The 25,814-nt window shown below is 42.4% G+C and overlaps 1 protein-coding gene across 1 annotated transcript; it reads right to left on the bottom strand.

Annotated features, from left to right (window-relative positions):
• Positions 1–3,047: 3,047 nt before the first annotated feature.
• Positions 3,048–3,539, bottom strand: LOC140874510 (uncharacterized). The gene has a single exon (XM_073277802.1). The coding sequence runs from the start codon at positions 3,537–3,539 to the stop codon at positions 3,048–3,050; it is 492 nt and encodes a 163-aa protein (XP_073133903.1).
• Positions 3,540–25,814: the final 22,275 nt, after the last annotated feature.

The following is a 25,814-nucleotide window of genomic DNA, read 5'->3' as shown; positions in this document are numbered from 1 at the left end:
TAGCCAAATCTCATTCAAAATAACTTCAGCTTGAAACCATGGTTCCCACGCACTCTACGCTAAACTAGGAAGTCATCCTCAAGGTGAAACGACCCTAACCTCTAATCATAATTAAATAACAAAGAAAAATGCGGATTTTTTAAAAAATTTGCCATTTCTTGTTTGAAAGTAAACAAACCACCATGTCACACGCATCAATTCTAACATAAAGGAGTAAAAGTGATAAAAGAAATCCAAGCTGCGATAATCATAAACTTCGAAAAACAAAGACAACCCCACACGGTTGCAATAATAGCGATAACAAACTTCAAATCATAAAAAAATCAAGCACAGGGAAACACATCCTGACTAATACTGAAAGTACTCATAGTAAAATTCATTATTTCAAAACAGAGTCTTATGCGGAACTAAAGAAAACAGCAACGGTCATAGGGCCTTGCACCGCCAGTGACCTCAACCTCGAGGATCCTACCCCTCAGTCCCTAGGAACTCCTCCTCACCTGGCAATCAAACAAGCATAGTGAGTGTAATGACCCAGCAAGTATAAGCAGTTTAATAACAAGGGTTTAAAATAACTGCAGTAATACTCAAAATACAGTACATAATATACTTGAAACTTAAGTTGTAAGAATTTGCATGCTACAAGGGGTTGAGACAACATGTAAACAATGAACACACGCCAACTCACGCTATGAAACTCATGAACTTTCTTAACTCAACTGAAACTCATGCATGACTGAAAACTGAATGCATTAAGACGAGTCAAACTGATAATGAAACTGAAACTGTAAACTTAGATCCTTGAATTGTGACCCTCTGTTTTGATCGATCAATGGCTGCAGTGCACTATGCCAGCAAGACTCCGAGATTTCTCCCGATGCGACTTACCCCTTTATCTGTCATTTGGTAGGGATCCCGAGATTTCTCCCGATCTCACACTACCCGTCTATTTTGGTAGGGATCCCGGGATGTCTCTCGATCTCGTTCTACCCGTCTATTTGGCAAATGAGTGAGGCATCCCCCAACCCATCAATACCCTGTCTCGTCACAATCAAATCACTTTGTTCAAAAAAAAATTTTCTTTTTCCTTCTTTGACTCGGCTCAAAATATACTTAGCATGCATGAATAAAAGCGACTTCCTTTGTAACGTTTTGCTCGGCTCAAAGACGAGACTCAAGAACACATGTATGAAATTTTGGGAAATGAAACTCAATGCAAAATTGTGGGTGTTAAGTGTGAGAGTGGCTGCCCCTAGGTGCTAATACCCGACCTTAACTCTATTTTTTGCAACCAAGGCATAACCAGAGTAATCAACCTGAAAAGCCCTTAACTCGATCTTATCTTAACCGAATTCGACCCCGCTCAAACCGACACTCTCCAAACACTAGAAACTAACCATAGGACCAAGTTATGACTCCATTTGATAGCCCAAGCAACCCAATTCATAACCAATTTTGGACAGCCCCATTTTCCTTCTTAAAAATTATGCACTAACACCTCAAACTTAAAAGACTCTTAACCTATTCAAATCTTAGCCGAAACGAGCCCATTTATATCAACGTGGCCACAACATCATAACCTTGACCTAGGACTAAGCCCAATCGTGACAAGACCACAACAGCCTATGCCCCTACACCCGAAACAGTAGCTCTAGCACAAATGCAACCCAACGCATTCACCTACCCTTCCAATTCCAACTCTATACTTCTTTTGCCTTAACTCTAACCTATTTCCAGCCCTTAGAAACCTTCAACACCATCTCTTAGGACTTATACAACCACTAGGAAGCCCTCAAACCACACCACAACCTCATTTCTTTGAAATTAACAAAACACACACCAAAATGCACCAAATGATTGGACAATCAAAGAGACCCATGGTTTTCAATAAATTCCTCATGACACCAATAAATACTCAATCAAAGCACAATGAAAAATTTCGAATTTAATGCATAATGCCTCTGAAATTTTCTGGAACAACTCGAATATGCATCAAACTTTACATTTTTATGGCAACATTCATCATGCAAGCACTTTATGCTTCAACCATAAACTTAGCTCAATTTTTACCAAAATGCCTTGCTGAAAAATTGAGAAAACCGTGTCCAAAACAGACCCAAACATGTATAATTCGAAAATAACAAGAACTTGAACAAAGAAAATTAGCTAGCTTGCTTGAAAGAGCAATGAAGGCTTATACTTGCCTCAACCAAATAAAACCCCAACAACCGAAGGAAAAGGATGCTAGGCTGCGGCTTACTCAGCTGCAACACTTCCTAGACCCGAACTCCGGTTGGCTGGGATGGCTGCTGGATGGCGATGGTGTTGGAGGAAGCTTGGAGGAGAAAGAAGCTATGAAGCGGCCTTGAGGGTGAGTGAGAAAACGTGAGGGGAGTGTGAGGTGTGAAGATGTTTTAATTTGGGGGCTAAGGTTACACTTGAGTTGTATTCTAAGTTTAAGTGTATATGTGTGGGTATAGGTGTATGTATCTATGGGTGGGTGTGTGAGTGAGTTTAAAAGGGTGCTACTCCTAATAATAAAAGTGCTACTCTATTTGATACAACTCTTCTTTTAAATAGACCTTGCACTAAAAAAAATTCCTAAGTTTGAAATTTCCAACTAAAAATATTAAATTGGATTTTTTTACTAATCCGGGTTTAAAAGTGATAATTTTTTAAAAGTTTAAGGATAAGTTCAAGAATGCGATAAAAGCGATTTTTGTCTCCCGAAAAATTCTAAAAAAAATAACTTTCATCCAATCCCTCCTTTCTCTCAACTTAAAATTTCTAGAAATAAAAGTCTTGGAAATTTATCGCCGAAATCCACCATCGCCGAAACTGAAGCCGGAGAACACTGAACTTAAGAATCTAAAGAATAAATAACTTAAAATGTTTGAGCACTTAAACTTTAAAGGAAACTTAAGCAATTAATTTCAAGCAATTAAAAATTATAATTATAAAAAAATAATTTTAGGCATGTAATTTAAATTATGAAATCCTAGGTGCTACAATTCCTCCCTCCCTAAAATGGAATTTCGTCATCTAAATTAGAACTTACCAAAGAGCTCTGGATAGCGAGTCCTAATATCTACCTCTATCTCCCAAGTGGCCTCTTCATCCGAATGATTCAACCACTTAACCTTGACCATCTGGATAGTCTTGTTACGGAGCCTCCTCTCCTGCCTCTCCATAATCCGGTCAGGTCTCTTTTCATAAGTCATATGAGGTGATAACTGAAGAGGCTCAAGGTTGAGCACATGAGAAGGATTCGAGATATAATTCCTTAGCATGGATACGTGGAAGACTTTGTGTACTCCAGCAAGATTAGGCGGCAAAGCCACCCTATAGGCTAACATCCCCACTCTGTCAAGAATCTCAAAAGGTCCAACGAACCTCGGAGCCAATTTCCCCTTCTTCCCGAATCTCATCACGCCTTTCAAAGGGGCTACTCGGATAAAAACATGATCACCTACTGAGAACTCCAAGTCTCTCCTCCTGTGATCGGCGTAACTCTTCTGCCTACTTTGTGTAGTCCTCATCCTATCACGGATCTTGGCTACAACTTCAGCAGTCTACTGAACAATCTCGGGTCCCAACTCCGACCTCTCACCAATCTCGATCAATAATATCGATGATCTACAAGGTCTCCCATAGAGTGCCTCGTAAGGCGCCATACCAATGGTGGCCTGATAGCCGTTGTTATATGCAAATTCCACCAATGGTAACTTCTACTCCCAACTATCATGAAAGTCAATAACACAGGCTCTCAGAAGGTCCTCTAGAATCTGAATCACCCTCTCGGACTGTCCATCCATCTGGGGGTGGAAGGCAGTGCTAAACGAAAGCTTCATCCCCAAAGCTGAAGGAAGACTCTTCCAAAAAGACAAAGTAAACCGCGGATCTCTATCAGACACTATGGAAACAGGGATACCATGTAGTCTGACTATCTCCCGGATATACAACTCCGCATACTGAGTCATGGAGAAATTTGTCCTCACTCGCAAAAAGTGCGCCGACTTAGTGAGACGGTCGACAATAACCCAAATAGCATTCGAACCTCTCACTGTCCTCGGCAAGCCAACAACGAAATCCTTGGTAATATTTTCCCATTTCCACTCTGGAATAGGGAGTGGCTTAAGAAATCCTGTAGGTCTCTGATGTTATGCTTTGACATGCTGGCATGTCAGACACTCTGACACAAATCGGGCGATATCATGCTTCATGCCCGACCACCAATACAACTGCTGAAGGTCCCTATACATCTTCGTACTTTCTGGGTGAATATAGTACGGCGATGTATGTGCCTCTGCCATGATAGTATCTTGCAGAGAGTCACCTGCGGGAATCCAAAAACGACCCCTAAACCTCACAATCCCATCTACTACAGAATACAGACCATTGTCTTTCTCCTTTGCTCTCTGTCTCCACTTACTCATCTGCTCATCAACTGCTTGAGCAACTCTGATACGGTCAAACAACGTAGTCTGCACTGAAAAAGCTGACAATCTAGGAGCTCTACCCTCGGCATAGAACTCCAGTCCGAATCTCTGAATCTTATCCTGCAAAGGTCTAGACACCGTCAAAGAGGCAATCACTACTGACTTTCTACTCAATGCATCTGCGACAACATTAGCTTTACCCGGGTGGTAGCTAATATCGCAGTTATAATCCTTCACCAACTCTAACCATCTCCGTTGTCACATATTCAACTCCTTCTGGGTGAATAAGTATTTGAGGCTTTTATGGTCGGTGGATATCTTACACTTCTCTCTGTAGAGATAGTGTATCCAAATCTTGAGAGCGAAAACCACTGCTGCTAACTCCAAATCATGATTAGGGTATTTCTTCTCATGCTCCTTCAACTTCCTAGAAGCATAAGCGATAACCCTATCTCGCTGCATAAGCACTGCCCCAAGTCCCAACTTGGAAGCATCAGTGTAAACCACAAAATCTCCCTCTCCAGATGTCATAGCTAACACTGGTGCTGTCGTAAGAGCTTCCTTCAACACATCAAAGCTCTCTTGACACTCTGGCTTCCAAATAAACTTGGCATTCTTCTTGGTCAATGCTGTCAAGGGCACCGCAATTGATGAAAAACCCTTGATAAACTTCCTATTGTATCCGGACAATCCGAGAAAACTGCGAATCTACGATGCGCTTCTTGGCACAAGCCACTCCTTCACTGCTTGAACCTTGGAAGGATCTACTTCCACTCCATTCTTGAAAATAATATGACCCAAGAATGGTACCCTCTCTAACCAAAATTCACACTTGTCGAACTTAGCATACAACTTCCGCTCTCGGAGTACTCCTAGAATTGTCCTCAAATGCTGAATATGTTCTTCTCTATCCTTCGAGTAAATGAGGATATCATCAATAAAGACAATTACAAACTGATCCAAGTACGGCTGGAACACGCGGTTCATAAGATCCATGAAGACCGCGGGTGCTTTCGTCATTCCGAACGGCATCACAAGGAACTCGTAGTGGCCATAACGAGTCCTAAAGCTGTCTTGAACTCATCAGACTCCTTCACCTTCAGCTGGTGATAACCGGAACGAAGAGCAATCTTCGAAAATACAAAAGCTCCTTGTAACTGATCAAATAGATCCTCAATTCTAGGAAGTGGGTACTTGTTCTTCACTGTTACACCATTCAATCCTCGATAGTCTATGCACAATCTTAGACTTCCATCCTTCTTTTTCACAAAGAGGACTGGTACGCCCCAAGGAGAGAAGCTAGGGTGTATGAACCCTTTATCAAGCAACTCTTGAATCTGTTCTTTCAGTTCTTTCATTTTCGTAGGAGCCAATCTATACGGTGCCTTAGAGATTGGCACAGTACCCGGTATCAAGTCGATAGAGAACTCGACTTCTCTATCAGGTGGGATACCTGTAACATCGCCCAGAAAAACATACACAAAATCCCTGACCACCTCCACATCTGAAACATCCGGATGAGCTGGAAATTCTGACAAAGATATACTGGCTAAGAATGCCTCACATCCATCATGCACCAACTACTTAGCTTGCATGAGAGATATAAGTTGTGTCCTCTTCGAACTCCTAGTAACCTCGAACCAAAATGGTTTCTCTCCCTCCGGTCTGACCATCACTGATCGCTGCTGAAAATCAATCACCACAGCGTTCTTCGTCATCCAATCCATCTCAAGTATCAAGTCGAACTCAGGCATGGGCAACACTATCAGATCGGCACTCACTGGTTGCCCTTGCAGCAAGAGCTCAAGATCCTTCACTATATAACTCGTGGACAGTTCTTCCCCTGACGGGATGGTCACTGTGAATCCACCAAACAACTCTTCACACTCAATACCCCGCTTACAGGTAAATGCCTACGAAATAAAAGAATGTGTAGCTCCCGAGTCTAACAAAGCTCTAGTGGCTACACCAGCTACTACAATCCTACCTGCATTAACGGTGATTACATCCACGGAAAAGATTGAAGTTAAATAACACAAGTTCTACTTAGATTCATTCTAAGTCATCAAATCCCAAATAAGATACTACGCATGCTAAAACGGTCAAGTTCTCCAAACATGCAACATTCTACAAAATTATTGATCCCGAACCAGAGAACTTAAAAATCACATGCGGTAGTGAATCGTTTAACTTCTCTAAACCCAAAAACTTAAGATGTTACCTGTGGTGAGTGTAGTGTCTGGGTCGGCCTCCTCAGCCTGCATCACGAACACTCGAACCTGCACGGGCCTCCTCAACTGCGGCCAGAATTTAGCTACATGACCCGACTTCTTGCAGTTGAAACAAACTCCTGCCTCTTTCAAGCACTTCCCAAAGTGTGGACGGTGGCATGTCTGGAAAATAGGCTTATCCTCAGCCCTAGGAGGAGCGGGTCTCGGGGCCTGATAGTGCCCCTGGGGCCTCTGCTACCTCTGCTGTCCCTGATATGCCTTCTTTCCTTGCTGTTGCTGGTGACCCTGATGAGTGAAGGCCCTCTTGCTATGAACCTCGGCACTGATATCCTTCAAGGAATATTCGGACCTCATAGCCTTCTTGACGGCATCTGCATAATCCACTGGCTCAACCATCATCACATCCCTACGAATGGTAGGCCTCAGACACGCAACAAAGTGCTGCAACTTCTCCGCCTCATTATTCCCTATCAATGGCACGAAGTGGCATCCCCTCTCAAATTTCCGAACAAACTCGGATACAGTCAGATCTCCCTGCCGGAGACTCATGAACTATTTCTTCAACTGCGCCCTCACCTCAGTTGTATAGTACTTCTCATAGAAGAGAGTCTTGAATGCTTTCCAAGTCAGTGTGGTAACATCAACAGTCTTCTCCACACCCTCAAACCACAAGGCGGCGTCATCCTTGAGAAGGAAAGTCATGCAGCGAACTCGGTCCGTGTAGTGACCCAACCTGAATCCACTTCTAATCAGAGTTATAGTAAAAGTGCACGCAATAAAAGCCTAAAGCGTAAAGAGCGGATAATTAAAATACAACAAATCCAATCGGCAGAATACAACCGACGTTATCACAATTGTATAAATACTATTATACAACCAAATCGAAGGTTCAGGGTAAATAAGTCCCTACCCTCTACAACCTTGCACTCTCCAAAGCTCAATCCTGCTGAGAGCCGCCTGGACCGTCCAACCTCAAACCTGCCCCGCCACAAGGTACACAATACCCAAACACAGGGGCATGAGCTAGAACTCTCAATACGAAGCAATGATATAATTACATATATGCGCACACAGATGCTTTAAAACTCAAGTGAAAACACTTGCTCATGGCACCGGGAATATACAGCACCGGCTAGAGAGCTACTCTGTGGGGTACTCGTATATTCCATATCAGGGCTGAGCCAACCCCATCCTGACCCGAATCCAAAACAGGATACGAGTCCCATATGAAAACTGTCATACCTGAATCGAGTCCAAAATTAGAGCATCGTTCCCTATGGAGACTGTCAATGACTCACATCTCTCCGGATGCAGTCATCCGTAAAATCATGTATGTGCTAAGGCGGTAAAACATGCTAAAACATGATAAAACATATAGAACATACTCATGCAACATATAAGCAAATATATCATGCCGGCTATCTCGGTCAGTACTTACGTACCTCTAACACTGCTGGTCAAACCTAGCTCTGCTGGTCTAGACTCCAAGCCTACGAGTCCACTCTACTAGCTACTACAATGCAAATATCCATGCATCAATAATAAAACTCTAAAAGCCTTAACTAAGTTATTGCATACTCCTAAATATTTTTAGGAAGCCAAATTATACCTTCGTCCGTCGTCTGCCCGCTGGTGTAGAATCGCCTCAAAACTTAGGCACACCTCCGCTACGACGCCGGGATCGCTAGGCAACTTCTGGATTCCCAATAGGATGCATAGAACTCCGTATATCTAAGTAATAAGGTTCGAAAACCATAGGAAAGGAGGGGAAATTGGTGCACAGAATGAGGGCTCGGACCCCTTATTTATAGACGGTGATCGGAACCTCCGATCCCTCATCGGAACGTCCGATCACGATCGGAACCTCCGATCGCACCTTCGGAGCAGCCGATCGCTCAATATTACGTTATCCATGACATCACCTTGCTGACGTAAGCGATGACGTGTGCCCTGGTCCAGATTGGAACGTCCGATCTTACCGACGGAGCGTCCGATCTCGATCGGAGCCTCCGATCCTGGCACGGAGCTTCCGATCCACTTCGGATTGTCCGAACTCCTCTTCGGACCGTCCGATCCTGCTGAACCAATTCAACTAATTCGAGTGCTCTGAATCCATTTCTGAAGTCCGTTATCCCAACAGGAACTTACTTAATCATGTTTTACTTAATCTAAACATGATCACGTGATTAATTACTCATTAATCACTAATTAGAAATGCGGGTTACTACATTCTCCTCCACTTAAGAAATTTCGTCCTCGAAATTTAAGTCTTAGAGGAAAACATAAATAGCCAATCAAATGTTCTTTATTACAACTGAACAAGTATAAACTCGATACAAGGAAGTACAAAAATCTCAAAATAACTCGGGGTGCTCGGCTAACATCCGACTCTCCAACTCCCAAGTAGCTTCCTCTGTACCTCTGCGTTGCCACTGTACCATCACCAATGGTATACGCTTGTTACGAAGTACCTTGTCCTTCCTGTCAAGAATCCGCAGGGGTTTCTCCACATACGATAGATCTCGATCTACCTTTACCTCTGTCGGATGCAAAATATGCGACTCGTCCACCACATACTGCCTCAATAAGGACACGTGGAACACATCGTGGATCTCCGAAAGATCGGGTGGCAAGGCCAGACGATAAGCAACATCCCCAACCTTCTCGAGAATCTCGAAAGGACCACTAAATCTTGGTGTCAGTTTACCCTTGCGACCAAATCTCATCACTTTCTGGAAAGGTGACACACGCAAGAAAACGTATTCCCCTACCTCAAAATGAAGTGGCCTGCGGTGAGTGTTCGCATAGCTAGCCTGTCGATCCTGGGCTGCCTTAATCCTGCGTCTGATCAATTCTACTGCATCATTCATCTCCTGAATCATCTGAGGACCCTCAACCTGACGCTCGCCAACCTCGTCCCAAAACAAAGGTGTACGACAACGGCGTCCATAAAGAGCCTCAAATGGTGCCATGCCAATGCTGCGATGGTAACTATTGTTGTAGGCGAACTCCACCAATGGTAAACGATCATGCCACGCTGGACCAAAATCCATCACCGCCGCGTGAAGCATATCCTCTAGAGTGCGAATAGTATGCTCCGACTGTCCGTCCGTCTCTGGATGATAAGCCGTACTCAAGCTCAAAGTAGTACCAAGGGCTCGATGGAAACTACCCCAAAATCTCGAGGTGAACCTCGGATCTCTATCGCTGACAATGGTCAACGGAATCTCATGCAATCGCACAATCTCCCTCACATACAATTGTGCCATCCTATCAAAGGTGTAATCGCGGTTATAGGGAAGAAAATGCGCTGACTTCGACAATCGATCCACGACAACCCAAATAGCATCACAATTCCTGGAAGACATAGGCAAGTGGGTGACAAAGTCCATCGTCACATGCTCCCACTTCCATTCAGGAATCTCTAAGCTGTGAAGTAACCCTCCGGGTCGTCTAAACTCTGCCTTGACTTGTTGACATACAAGGCATCAGGATACAAACTGATAAACGCTGCGCTTCATCCCTTTCCACCAAAATCGAGTGCGAAGATCCTTGTACATCTTCATGCTGCCTGGATGTACAGAGAATCGACTACGGTGAGCTTGCGATAAGATCTCATCCCTCAAAGTAGAATCCTTGGGTACCACAACTTGACCAGAAAGACACAACAGACCGTCTCCTTGCAGATGGAAACTAGAAGTATTACCTTCAGCCAGCCTGGCCAACTTCTGAGTCTTAAGATCAGAATGCTGAGCTTCCCGGATTCGTCTGTATAGCGCTGGCTCTGCAAGCATAGAAGAGACACGAATCCCTTGTTGTTCTTTCTTATGACGGAACGTGAATCCCAAAGAACAACACTCCTCCACTGCCTTCGAAACCGAACTGGTACGAAGGGAACTCACATAAACCTTGCGACTAAGCGCATCAGCAACGGGATTTGAAGAACCTGGATGGTATTTGATCTCACAATCGTAATCTTTCAACAGATCCATCCAACGACGCTGCCGCATGTTCAACTCAGCCTGAGTGAACAGATACTTCAAACTCTTATGATCAGTGAAGATCTCGAATCGGTCTACATACAAATAGTGACTTCATATCTTAAGAGCAAAGACAATGGCTGCAAGCTCTAAATCGTGTACGGGATAGTTCTCCTCGTGAGTCTTCAGCTGTCTGGAAGCATAAGCGATCACGTGGCCATTCTGAGTCAACACACACCCCAAACCTTGGAGAGAAGCATCAGTGAAGACTACAAAACCACCTGATCCAGAAGGTAAAGAAAGAACTGGAGCTGTCGTCAGACGGCATCTCAACTCACAAAAACTATCTTCACAAGCATCAGACCAAACGAAAGAAACGTCTTTCTTCGTCAACTGAGTCAAAGGCTTAGCTATCTGAGAGAAATTCTCCACAAAACGACGATAGTATCCTGCTAAACCAAGAAAACTACGAATCTCAGAAGCTGTAGTCGGACGTGACTAATTCAAAATAGCTTCTGTCTTGCTAGGATCCACAGATACGCCATCTTGAGAAATGACATGACCAAGGAACACAACTCGATCAATCCAGAAATCACACTTACTCAGCTTCGCGTACAACTGTCTTTCCCTCAAGACCTGCAGTACAGTATAGAGATGGTAGGCATGCTCATCCATGCTGCGAGAGTACACCAAAATGTAATCGATGAACACCACCACGAACTTATCTAGAAAGTCGCGGAAAACTCTGTTCATCAGATCCATAAAAATAGCTGGAGCATTCGTCAAACCAAACGGCATCACTAGAAACACATAGTGTCCATACCGCGTACGAAATGCTGTCTTAGGAACATCCTCCTGTCGAACTCGCAACTGATGATACCCAGACCGAAGATCAATCTTCGAATAGACAAAAGTACCCTACAACTGATCAAAGAGATCATCTATCCACGGAAGAGGATAATTATTCTTCACTGTCACTTGATTCAACTGACGGTAGTCAATACACAACCGCATCGAACCATCCTTCTTCTTGACAAACAGTACTGGGGCTCCCCATGGCGAAATACTAGGTCGAATATAACCCTTATCAAGAAGATCTTGCAATTGCTTCTGTAGCTCTTTCATTTCTGATGGTGCCAATCGGTAAGGAGTTCTGGAAATTGGTGCAGTCCCTGACACTAACTCAATGCCAAACTCAATCTCCCTTACTGGTGGAAAACCTGGAATCTCTTCCGGAAACACATCTGGAAAGTCTCGAACCACTGGTATCTCTTGGATATCTGGCTCTCCTAAGGATGCGTCAATGGCGTAGATAAGGTAGCCTTCCCCGCAAGACTCTAAAGCACGTCGGGCCTTCAGAGCTGAAACCACTGGCATCGGGGGTCGCGCTCCCTCACTATAGAAATACCATGACTCGTCATCCTCTGGACGAAACTGAACAAACCTCTGATAGCAATCCACTATCGCCCGGTAGGTAGTCAATAGATCTATCCCAATGATGCAATCGAAATCCTCCATCGCTAGAATCCTCCCTCAAAATCCAAAACACAACCCACAACTAGACGCTTGGCTAAAACCTCGCTCCCCATAGGAGTAGAAACCACTAATAACACGTCCAGAGGAATATATGGCAACTTATACTTCTTAGCAAAACGTGCTGAGACAAAAGAATGCGATGCATCGGTATTAATTAAAACATATGCAGGAAAACCACATAAACTACAGATACCTGCAATCATCCGATCGCTGTCAGCCTCTGCCTGCTCCTGGTTAAGCGCAAATACCTGACCCTGGGTACGTGGCCTCAACGAAGAATTACCCCGAGAAGGAGTCTGAGTAGGCTGTCTCTGAGACAGCTGCGGATGCTGGCGCTGCTGCGAATACTGCTGCTGGAAAGGTGGCTGTTGGTACTGAGGTGGCTGAACAGATGCCTGAGAACCTCCGGAACCTCTCGGTGCCCCAATCAGCATAGGACAATCTCTCTTCATGTGACCCTCCTGGCCACACTGGAAACATGCAGTGGCCGATCGACCACACTGCCTTGGCGGATGTCTGCGTCGGCACTGAGTACACCGGTTCGGTCTCTGTCCAAAACGATGCACTCCACCAGATCTAGAGGAAGAAGAAGAAGTACCTCCTGGCTTCTTGAAGGACTGTCCTCTCGGACCCAAAGGACTAGAGCTCGCTGGCCTGGAAGAAGAAGAGTAAAGCCCCCTTTTCCTCTGAATACTGTCCTCGTCCTGGCGACAACGGTCCACCAAATCCTCGTAAGTCCCATCGCCGCCCACAGCAACCATACGATGAATGTCAGGGTTCAAACCCTGAAGGAAATGATCAAACTTCGCCATAGAACTATCAGCAATATGAGGACAAAAGGGTAGCAGATCAAAGAACTTCTGCTGGTACTCCTCGATCGTCATCGTCCCCTGTCGCAAACTCAACAACTCGCTGGCTTTTGCCTGACGAAGAGCTGGAGGAAAATAAAATCTCTGATAAGCAGTACGAAACTCGACCCAAGTAGCTGCACCTCTAGCTGCTATGAACGGTGCGAAAGTAGATCTCCACCACTTCCTCGCTCTGCCCTCGAGCATAAAGGCAAGAATCTCCATCCTATCCTCAGCCGTGCAACGGAATTCCTGGAAGCACTGCTCCATCCTCTCCATGCAATCCTCCGCCTCTTCTGCTGTCTCACCACCCGTCAAAGGCTTTGGGCTAACTTCCTTAAACCTACGCATGCTCACTCTCCTGCGCTCCTCGGGCTGTCCCCGTTGTCTACGATCATCTGGATCGCCCCAACGACCGCCGTCTATGCTACCGTGACTCTCGTCATAATCTGCCATCTGTTATATAAGAACAGATAATTACTTAATCCGCTTTACGATATTCCCAGTGCAATGCGTCGCTCTGATACCAAAAATGTAGTGACCCAACCCGGATCCACTTTTAATCAGAGTTATAGTAAAAGCGCACGCAATAAAAGCCTAAAGCGTAAAGAGCGGATAATTAAAATACAACAAATCCAATCGGCAGAATACAACCGACGTTATCACAATTGTATAAATACTGTTATACAACCAAATCGAAGGTTCAGGGTAAATAAGTCCCTACCCTCTACAACCTTGCACTCTCCAAAGCTCAATCCTGCTGAGAGCCGCCTGGACCGTCCAGCCTCAAACCTGCCCCGCCACAAGGTACACAATACCCAAACACAGGGGCGTGAGCTTGAACGCTCAATACAAAGCAATGATATAATTACATATATGCGCACAAAGATGCTTTAAAACTCAAGTGAAAACACTTGCTCATGGCGCCGGGAATATACAGCACCGGCTAGAGAGCTACTCTGCGGGGTACTCGTATATTCCATATCAGGGCTGAGCCAACCCCATCCTGACCCGAATCCAAAACAGGATACGAGTCTCATATGGAAACTGTCATACCTGACTCGAGTCCAAAATGAGAGCATCGTTCCTTATGGAGACTGTCAATGACTCACATCTCTCCGGATGCAGTCATCCGTAAAATCATGTATGTGCTAAGGCGGTAAAACATGCTAAAATATGATAAAACATATAGCACATATTCATGCAACATATAAGCAAATATATCATGCTGGCTATCTCGGTCAGTACTTACGTACCTCTAACACTGCTGGTCAAACCTAGCTCTGCTGGTCTAGACTCCAAGCCTACTAGTCCAGTCTACTAGCTACTACAATGCAAATATCCATGCATCAATAATAAAACTCTAAAAGCCTTAACTAAGCTATTGCATACTCCTAAATATTTTTAGGAAGCCAAATTATACCTTCGCCGTCGTCAGCCCGCTGGTGTAGAATCGCCTCAAAACTTAGGCACACCTCCGCTACGACGCCGGGATCGCTAGGCAACTTTAGGATTCCCAATAGGATGCCTAGAACTCCGTAGATATAAGTAAGAAGGTTCGAAAACCAGAGAAAAGGAGGGGAAATCGGTGCACAGAATGAGGGCTCGGACCCCTTATTTATAGACGGCGATCGGAACCTCCGATCCCTCATCGAAATGTCCGATCACGATCGGAACCTCCGATTGCACCTTCGAAGCGTCCGATCGCTCAATATTACGTCAGCCATGATGTCACCTTGCTGACATAAGCAATGACGTGTGCCCTGGTCCAGATCAGAACGTCCGATCTTATCGACGGAGCGTCCGATCTCGATCAGAGCCTCCGATCCTGGCACGGAGCTTCCGATCCACTTCGGATCGTCCAAACTCCTCTTCGGACCGTCCGATCCTGCTGAACCAATTCAACTAATTCGAGTGCTCTGAATCCATTTCTGAAGTCCGTTATCCCAACAAGAACTTACTTAATCATGTTTTACTTAATCTAAACATGATCACGTGATTAATTACTCATTAATCACTAATTAGAAATGCGGGTTACTACAGTCCGCATCTCCCAACTCCATGTAATGGAAAATCTCCTCTAGCGAGCGAATCCAGCCCTCTGCTACCATTGGATCCGTAGTACCAGAGAAGTCCTTAGGATCCATCTTCCTGAACTGCTCAAAGACCGCGCTAGGTCTAGCCCTCGGGGCCTCGGCATGCTGCTCTAAGATACGAGTCAGGCCAGCTAGCACCTGAGCCCCAACATCAGCTGGTGGAGGGGGCGGAGGAGGTGGCGGTGACGGAGGAGGCGGTGGGGGTGCATGGGGATCACGTCGAGGTGCCGTTTGTGCGCAAGTTCAAATTCCAAAAATTTAAATTTTATTCCTTAAGAAATTTTTTTTTAATCTAAACATAAACATGCTCAAATAATTTTAGGAAACTAATGCTGCTTATCCGAACAAATAGCAATAAGCGAAACATAAATCTTACAAACTTTGAGGCGAGATCCCTTGAGTTTCGGCAACCGGCAGTAGGCACAGCCCAAACCAAGAACGTGCTCTGATACCAACTGAAACGACCCTAACCTCTAATCTTAATTAAATAATAAAGAAAAATGCGGATTTTTAAAAAATTTTGCCATGACTTGTTTGAAAGTAAACAAACCACCCTGTAACACAAAGAAATTCTAACATAAAGGATTATAAGTGATAAAAGAAATCCAAGTTGCGATAATCATAAACTTTGATAAATAAAGGCAACCCCATACGGTTGCAATAATAGCGATAACAAACTTCAAATCATAAAAAATTCAAGCACAGGGAAACACATTCTGGCTAATACTGAAAGTACTCATAGTAAAATTCATTATTTCAAAACAAAGTCTTATGCGGAACTAAAGAAAACAGCAATGGTCATAGGGCCTTACACCGCCAGCGACCTCAACCTCGAGGATCCTGCCCCTCGGTCCCTAGGAACTCCTCCTCACTTGGCAATCAAATAAGCATAGTGAGTCTAATGACCCAGAAAGTATAAGCAGTGTAATAACAAGGGTTTAAAATAACTGTAGTAATACTCAAAATATAGTACATAATATACTTGAAAATTAAGCTGTAAGAATGCGCATGCTACAAGGGATTGAGACAACATGTAAACAATGAACACACGCCAACTCACGCTATGAAACTCATGAACTTTCTTAACTCAACTGAAACTCATGCATGACTGAAAACTGAATGCATTAAGACGAGTCAAACTGATAATGAAACAAAAACTGTAAACTTAGATCCTTGAATTGTGACCCTCTGTTTTGATCGATCAATGGCTGCAGTGCACTATGCCGGCAAGACACCAAGATTTCTCCCGACGCGACTTACCCCTTTATCTGTCATTTGGTAGGGATCCCGAGATTTCCCCCGATCTCACACTACCCTCTATTTTGGTAGGGATCCCGGGATGTCTCCAGATCTCGTTCTACCCGTCTATTTGGCAAGTGAGTTAGGCATCCTCCAACCCATCAATACCCTGTCACGTCACATTCAAATCACTTCGTTAAAAAAAATATTTTCTTTTTCCTTCTTTGAATCGGATCAAAATATACTTAGCATGCATGAATAAAAGCGACTTCCTCTGTAACGTTTCGCTCGGCTCAAAGACGAGACTCAAGCACACATGTATGCAAGTATGGAAAATGAAACTCAACGCAAAATTGTGGGTGTTAAGTGTAAGAGTGGCTGCCCCTAGGTGCTAATACCCGACCTTAACTCTATTTTTCGCAACCAAGGCATAACCCTAGTAATCAATCTGAAAAGCCTTTAACTCGATCTTATATTAACTGAATTCGACCCCGCTCGAACCGACACTCTCCAAACACTAAAACTAACCATAGAACCAAGTTATGACTCCATTTGACAGCCCAAGAAACCCAATTCACAACCAATTTCTGACAGCCCCATTTTCCTTCTTAAAAATTCTGCACCAACACCTCAAACTCAAAAGACCCTTAACCTATTCAAATCTTAGCCAAAACAAGCCCATTTTATATCGACGCGACCAAAACATAAAAATCTTGACCTAGGACTAAGCCCAAGCCTGACAAGACCACACCAGCCTATGCCCCTGCACCCAAAACAGCAGCTCTAGCACAAATGCAACCCAACCCATTCACCTACCCTTCCAATTCCAACTCTATACTTCTTTTGCCTTAACTCTAACCCATTTCCAGCCCTTAGAAACCTTCAAAACCATCTCTTAGGACTTATACAACCACTAGGAAGCCCTCAAACCACACCACAACCTCATTTCTTTGAAATTAATAAAACACACACCAAAATGCACCAAATTCTTGGACAATCAAAGAGACCCATGGTTTTCAATGAATTCCTCGTCAAACCAATAAATACTCAATCAAAACACAACACAAAATTTCGAATTTAATGCATAATGCCTCTGAAATTTTCTGGTACAACTCGAATATGCATCAAACTTTACATTTTTATAGCAACATTCATCATGCAAGCACTTTATGCTTCAACCATAATCTTAGCTCGATTTTTACCAAAATGCTGTTGGAGAACACGGCGATCAGATCAATCAGAATTGATATCCGGTGCAGCGGAAGTTTAAAATTTTTATATGGAACGATTCCATAATGGGTATCAAAACTTTACGATTAAATTGTGTGTGTAAAAATTAAATAACAATTATAAATTATTACCTCCAATCTCGAATCGAGATTATGGACACCAACAGATTGCTCTGCTCTTGTTGTATCTCCCTGGAACTGATGGACGAACTGTTCTTCAATCAGGTCCACGAACGGATATTTAATCCCTCTAATAGATTGCACTAGAAAATCTATCAGAAGTTTCTACAAAGAGAATTAACGAATTTGATCCGTTAAACCAGACTGTAATTCAAAATTCACAGATTGGATTTTTCCGAGCAGAGGGAAGGGGGGCGGCGGCCACACTTAGAAAAATAGGGTTTTTCGAAAATAATTTTGTGACCTATTGTGTGCAATTTCTGTACTGCAATAACTTATTTATAATGTAGGCCGCTAACAGCTTAGGGCCCATTAGTCATAAGTTCAAGCCCGACAAGCAAAGCCCGCATGTTCAGAAATTAATATAAAATTCATCGTGACTCAGATTGATAAACCGATTTTACCAATGTGCACAGAAACCATTTTTGCACCTTTTAAAGTCAAGATAAATTTTTCTGAATCCGAATTCAGTGATTTCCAAAAATGCCCATCCCTATGTCATTTTAGGAAATCTTACTCCTCTACTCTTAAATAAGAAGTCCAACTTCTTTGTTCATTAAATTTAACTCTTTAAATTTAACTATCTCAACGGGGATTAAAAATCCATTACTCTGTGTGACCCTCAATGGTTCAGGGATACAGCTAGCCGTGGGCTCACAACTCCTTGTGACTCGGAACAACAATTTCCGACTTGTCCATCGAATCATGGTAAGAGAGCCTAGCAACATCGCCCCATGATTCCCTAGGTATCACTGATAGTGCCTGCAAGAACCAATAGATTTTGGTTAGCGTACAGTACGGTCCCTTCATCCATATATCCCGATCAAATCAACAACCATTGGTAAATCGAGAGTCGTTCGAGATTTGATAACTATGCAATACATCTTGAAGATCAAATAGTGACATCGCATGTGCTACTAAGAAACCATTTCTTAAAACACATCATGTACTCTGGCCTGAGATTCGTCACACTAATATCTCCTCAGATCGCATAGGATATCCACACTCGCAAGTATGTGGTGAATCCTTGACAACAAAGCATCGACTCCTATATGTGTTGTAACTGTACCCAATCTCGACACCTGATGACCCCAATAGAGTCGGTAAACGAGTCAAAGCACAGTACTAGCATATAGAGTCTCAATGATGTTTCAAGTAGTAAGGACTAATGGTGTACAACCAAAACCGCGGACTTTATCCACTCGATAAGTGATAACCACTTGGAAAGTCCGAATAGGGTAGTTCGATCATTCATCATATGAATATCCATTTGCATGCTTCGAACATCTCTATGTTCCCTACCAATGAAACGTGATACTCTGCATCGCAAATGCTAGTCTCAAACTCGAGCGATCCTTATCCTTATTAACGGACGGCTCAATCGACTAGGAACAGTTTAGAATATACAATGACTATAAAATGTGTTTCATGATAGACATCCCCATGTTCTACCACATATTACATACACTATAGTATATTCAAGGTCTTTATCAAAACAACAATAGTATATCACAATATAACAATATGAAGAAAGATAAAGTCATTGCCATTAATAAAAGTGTAAATTATATTAAACAAAAGATTGTTTATACAAAGAGTCATCAAAGCCCTTAGCCACAAGTTGGCTCACCGGGCACCCACTCTTTCAAACTCCCACTTGCCCTATAGCCAACTAGTCATACTACGTAGACCCATTGCTTCGCGATGTTTGTCAAATAATGGTCCTGGCAAGGGCTTAGTAAGTGGATCAGCGATATTGTCTGCAGAGGCCACTCTTTTGACAGTGATGTCTCCTCTTTCCACAATCTCCCGGATGATATGGTATTTTCTCAGTACGTGTTTGGATCTTTGATGAGACCTTGGTTCCTTTGCCTGAGCAACGGCACCCGTGTTTTCACAGTACACGGGGACTGGACCAACAACTTCAGGAATGACGCCCAACTCTTGGACGAAATTCCTCATCCAAACGGCCTCTTTAGTAGCAGCTGATGCCGCAATGTATTCTGCCTCAGTGGTGGAATCCGCTGTGGTGTCCTGCTTGGAACTCTTTCAAGAGCCCATTGAGCATGAACACAAATCCAGAGGTTGACTTCGAGTCATCCACGTCACTTTGGAAGCTAGAGTCGGTATAGTCTTCCAATTTTAGTTCTCTTCCTCCATATACCATGAACATATTCTTAGTCCTTCGTAAGTACTTAAGAATGTCCTTCACGGCTTTCCAATGCATTTGACCGGGATTAGCTTGATATCTGCTCGTGACGCTCAGAGCAAATGCTACATCCGGTCTGGTAGATATCATCCCATACATGATACTACCTATGGCTGACGCATATGGTACATGTGTCATTTTCTCTATCTCTTCATCAGTCTTGGGACACATTGACTTGGATAGAGAAACTCCATGACACATAGGTAGATGTCCTCTCTTGGACCCATCCATTGAAAACCGTTTCAATATGGTGTCGATGTAGGTTGATTGAGTGAGTCCTATCATTCTCTTAGATCTATCTCTATAGATCTGTATCCCTAGAATATAGGATGCCTCACCCAAATCCTTCATCGAGAATCTACCTGATAACCATATCTTTGTTGATTGAAACATCCCTACGTCATTCCCAATGAGTAGGATGTCATCAACATAAAGTACTAAGAATTTCACAGCATCCTTAACTACTTTCTTGTACACGCATGGTTCCTCCGGGTTCTTGATGAAACCAAAATCCTTTATTGTTTCATCAAATTTCTGGTTCCAACTTCTTGATGCTTGTTTTAGACCATAGATTGATCTTTGAAGCTTGCATACCTATGCTCGCTTCCCATGGATGTGTAACCCTCAGGCTGCGTCATATAGATTTCTTCCTTAATGTCTCCATTAAGAAATGCAGTCTTCACATCCATTTGCCATATCTCATAGTCATACCAAGCAGCTATGGCAATAAGGATTCTTATGGACTTGAACATTGCAACTGGTGAAAAGGTTTCATCATAGTCAACTCCTTGTCTTTGAGTATAACCTTTCGCCACCAATCGCGCCTTGTAGGTCAATACCTTACCATCAGGCCCAAGCTTTCTCTTGTAGATCCATTTACACCCTATTGGAACAATTCCATCGGGAGGATCTACTAAAGACCAAACTTGGCTTGTATGCATCGAATCTATTTCCGACTGCATAGCTTCAAGCCATAAATTTGAATCCGCGTCAGAAATTGCTTCCTTGAAGTTTCTTGGATCACATTCAACATCGGGTTCATCTTGATCCCCTTCAAGAAGAAGACCATATCGAATAGGAGGTCTAGAAGTCCCCTCGGATCTTCTAGATATAGGCGTGTCTATCAATGGTTTCTGAGGTGTAGGATCGTTATTTTGTATTTCGGGTTCTTCTCGAATTTCTTCGAGTTCCATCATCTCGCCTTTCTTATCCAATAAGAACTCCTTCTCCAAGAAGGTGGCATTCCTTGAAACAAACACCTTTGTTTCAGCAGGATGATAGAAAAAATATCCGATTGAATTCTTCGAATACCCTACAAAATAACATAAGGTGGATCGACTATCCAACTTATCTCCCACTGTCTGCTTCACGTAAGCAGGACATCCCCAAATCCTCAAGTACGAGTACTTAGGAGCTTTGCCATTCCATAACTCGTATGGTGTTTTGTCCACTGCTTTGGTGTGGACGTTGTTCAACAACAATACCGCCGTTTCAAGCGCATAGCCCCAAAACGAAGGTGGAAGCTCAGTGAAGCTCATCATGGATCGAACCATGTCCAACAAAGTTCGATTACGATGCTCCGATACACCATTCAGCTGTGGTGTCATAGGAGGAGTCCACTGAGAGAGAATTCCATTATTTTTTAGATAGTCCAAAAACTCGGTACTTAAGTATTCTCCACCTCGATCCGATCGAAGTGCTTTAATACTTTCACCTAGCTTGTTTTCTACTTCAGCCTTGAATTCTTTGAACTTTTCAAATGCTTCAGACTTATATTTCATTAAATATAAATACCCATACCTAAAATAATCATCAGTAAAGGTAATGAAGTAGGTGTGGCCATATTGAGTACCAACTCTAAATGGACCACAAACATCTGTATGGATCAAATCCAACAGATTTTGACTACGCTCAGGTTTCCCCTTAAAAGGAGATTTAGTCATTTTTCCTTTCAGGCAGGATTCACAAGTAGGTAGAGAGTTAATATCAGACATATCAAACATGCCCTCTCCCACTAGCTTGTTCATCCTCCTTGAGGAAATATGACCTAGCCTAGCATGCCAAAGGTTTGCCGGGTTTTGACTATCGATTTTCCTTTTGTTTGTTGTTGCCGGTTTATCAACATAATTTATTGGAACGTCTTTTAGTTTTAAGTTATATAGATCGTTTTCAAGTTGTCCATTTCCAATCAAACATTCATTCTTGTAAATATTGCAAATCTCATTCACAAAATTGCAAGAATAACCATCTCTATCAAGCATAGAAACAGAAATAATGTTTTTAATCAAATCTGGAACAAATAAAACATCTCTCAAAAGTAACTTAAAATCGTTCTGCAAAATTAAATAAACATCTCCCACAGCTTTAGCTTCAACTCTGGAACCATTTCCGAGAAGTTGCAAATGTGAGATCCACCTGCAAATCATTGCAAATGTGAGATCCACATCCGGTATCCAATACCCAAGAAGTTGTATTAAGTGAAACATTTATTTCAATATAGAACATACCCTTCGCAGTTCGCAACTGCTCAAGATATTCCTTGCAGTTACGCTTCCAATGACCGGGCTTCTTGCAGTAATGGCAAACATCCTTGGACTTTTCCATGTTTGAAGCCTTTGTCTTGTACTTTTTCTCGGGTTCGATTTTCTTGGGTGGGGCAGAACGTTTCTTACCCTTTGTACTTGGCCCTTTCTTAGCAGAAGAAGAGGAGCCCACCAAGAAAGCCGGTTTATCCTTCTTTAAAGTGGATTCATATGTCACAAGCATATTGACCATCTCTTCAAGGGAGGCCTCTATCTTGTTCATATTGAAATTCACCACAAATCCGTCAAACGAAGAAAGAAGAGATAGAAGTAGTAAGTCCACGTTGAGTTCATGCTCCAACACCAAATCAAGCGTTACCAACTTCTGTATGAGCCAAATCACTCGTACCCCATGATCACGGACCGAAGTCCCTTCACGCATGCGACACGTCATTAGCTCCTTTACAGTAGCGAACCTTTCAGCTCTCGATTGAGCCCCAAAAAGTTCTTGAGTTGTACGTGAATGTCATCAGCATTCACGGTGTCCTCAAATCGCCTCTGGAGTTCATCAAACATCGAGGCTTGCATATAGCATTTGGCCTTGATATCATGGTCCCACCATATATCAAGTTTGGCTAACTCTTCTGGACTTATGTCAGCTGGTGCTTCCTTCGGAGGAGATTTTTCTAACACGTAGAGCATCTTCTCCGAAGTCAAGACAATCTTCAACTTACGGAACCATTCCGTATAGTTTGCGCCAGTCAATTTATTTTGTTCGAGGATCGAGAAAAGTGGATTACGCGAATTCATCTTTATGAAATACTGAAAAGAAACAGACAAATATTAGTGATTGTTTAATTAATTTACTAAGACATAAAATAGGCGAAATTTATTTTATGAATCTCACTCCCACTATTTTAACGATTTCACTACCCTCTAGTGAAAACGGGAAACTGTTTTCCTTAGTGAGAACATGGAGTCCAATTGACAAACTATGGTCCCGAATAATATCAGTCAACCATAATTTTCAAAAGGTAGAGCCCAATTGCTTCCAAAGCAACCTCCACGTTTTTACCTCATGTCCAATAAGGGCCCAATAATATGACGCCGTTTATTGTGACATGTCAAGATGACCCATCAATATTAAGTTGTGATGGACGGTCGCCATGTGGATCCCCCAATAATATGAGCCGATCCCATGGGAGTTCCACCCAACTTACAACATGTGTCGATCCAATGTACAGCTTTCCGACGAACGGGCCCCCCCAATAATATGAGCCGGACCGTATCCGCGGGTAGCATCTCATACATTGATCGTTGATGGAAGGTAGTAACATTTAAACAATTTTAAATTTCCTTTATTTATCTTGATATCAATTTTAAATCATATTTAAAATGAGGGATTTTAATTTTGAAAATTTGTCTCATCATTTTTTAAAAATTTGTATGCTTGCTGGATTCACACAATGTTCTCTAAAACATGCATACAACAATAATATCATATATTATATAGGATGATCGATTCCATTTCTAATCGACCCGTGGTTGCCAATCACGAGTCTTAGTGCAATCCTAGGTAATATGCAGTATGCAATGCAATCCTATTACATTGAGCTTCCAATTTACATTTCTTCTGTCTTTATTGTCTGCTGGGCCCACCTCCATCTTCAAATCTTCATCTCCCACTAAGTCTAATGTATTTACAATAAATAACCATGACAAGTAGGGGATACATTTCAAGGGGTGGGAACGGGCCATAAACCAGGCCCACTTTTATTACATATGACAATTCATATTGGGCCATAAACTAGGCCCATTAATAAATCCAACAACAATAAAAACAAATGTAAATTCCTAACATACACCTACAAAATTGGTCATGGCAATCGATCATCCTTATCCAATAACATTTAATTCAAAATTAATTTATTTGATAACATGCAATGGCAATTTAAATTTAAAAGGATAAAATCATATTCCATATATAAAATCTTATTTTACATACAAAATCATATTTTATCTTTTTATCAAATAAAATCATATTTTATCTATAAAATCCAATTTTATACATAAAATCATATTTTACTCAATATATCCATAAGATCATATCTTATCATCAATTGTACCAAAAATAATTAATTTCATAAAATCTGATTTAACGGATAAAATATTTAAATTTTCCAAAAATCAATTTTAAAATTTTCGGACTCGAACAATTCGATCCGATGCCTCGTGGACCAATCAAAAACAATTTTTGATCGGACCAAAAATAGAATTTTAACATATTAAAATTTAATTTTAAAATTAAAAAATTAATTTTTTTTCGCGGGCAGCCCGGGACACATAAAATTAAAAAATTAATTTTTTTTCGCGGGCCGCCCGGGACACTCCCGGGCTGCCCGCGCCCCAAAGGGCTCGGGCCGGGCAGCCCGGCTGCCCCTAGGGCAGCGACGATCGCTGCCCTGGGCAGCGATCACGTCGCTGCCCCCCCCGGGTAGCGATCCAATCGCTGCCCGGGTTTTGCCCGAATTTTTTTTTTAAATTTTAAAATAGAATTTTAACATCGATTAATTTAATCGCTTGATCTGAGCAACCTGGCTTTGATACCACTGTTGGAGAACACGGCGATCAGATCAATCAGAATTGATACCCGGTGCAGCGGAAGTTTAAAATTTTTATATGGAACGATTCCATAATGGGTATCAAAACTTTACGATTAAATTGTGTGTGTAAAAATTAAATAACAATTATAAATTATTACCTCCAATCTCGAATCAAGATTATGGACACCAACAGATTGCTCTGCTCTTGTTGTATCTCCCTGGAACTGATGGACGAACTGTTCTTCAATCAGGTCCACGAACGGATATTTAATCCCTCTGATAGATTGCACTAGAAAATCTATCAGAAGTTTCTACGAAGAGAATTAACGAATTTGATCCGTTAAACCAGACTGTAATTCAAAATTCACAGACTGGATTTTTCCGAGCAGAGGGAAGGGGGGCGGCGGCCACACATAGAAAAATAGGGTTTTTCGAAAATAATTTTGTGACCTATTGTGTGCAATTTCTGTACTGCAATAACTTATTTATAATGTAGGCCGCTAACAGCTTAGGGCCCATTAGTCATAAGTTCAAGCCCGACAAGCAAAGCCCGCATGTTCAGAAATTAATATAAAATTCATCGTGACTCAGATTGATAAACCGATTTTACCAATGTGCACAGAAACCATTTCTGCACCTTTTAAAGTCAAGATAAATTTTTCTGAATCCGAATTCAGTGATTTCCAAAAATGCCCATCCCTA

The sequence above is a fragment of the Henckelia pumila genome, chromosome 1 (genome assembly GCF_033568475.1).
Source record: "Henckelia pumila isolate YLH828 chromosome 1, ASM3356847v2, whole genome shotgun sequence".
Lineage (NCBI taxonomy): Eukaryota > Viridiplantae > Streptophyta > Magnoliopsida > Lamiales > Gesneriaceae > Henckelia > Henckelia pumila.
Note: the sequence above shows the minus strand (reverse complement) of the source record. Positions and strands in the feature narration are given on the sequence as shown.

Coding starts and splice junctions, on each gene's coding strand:
- LOC140874510 (XM_073277802.1), bottom strand. CDS start 3,539: ATGAGGACTACACAAAGTAGGCAGAAGAGTTACGCCGATCACAGGAGG.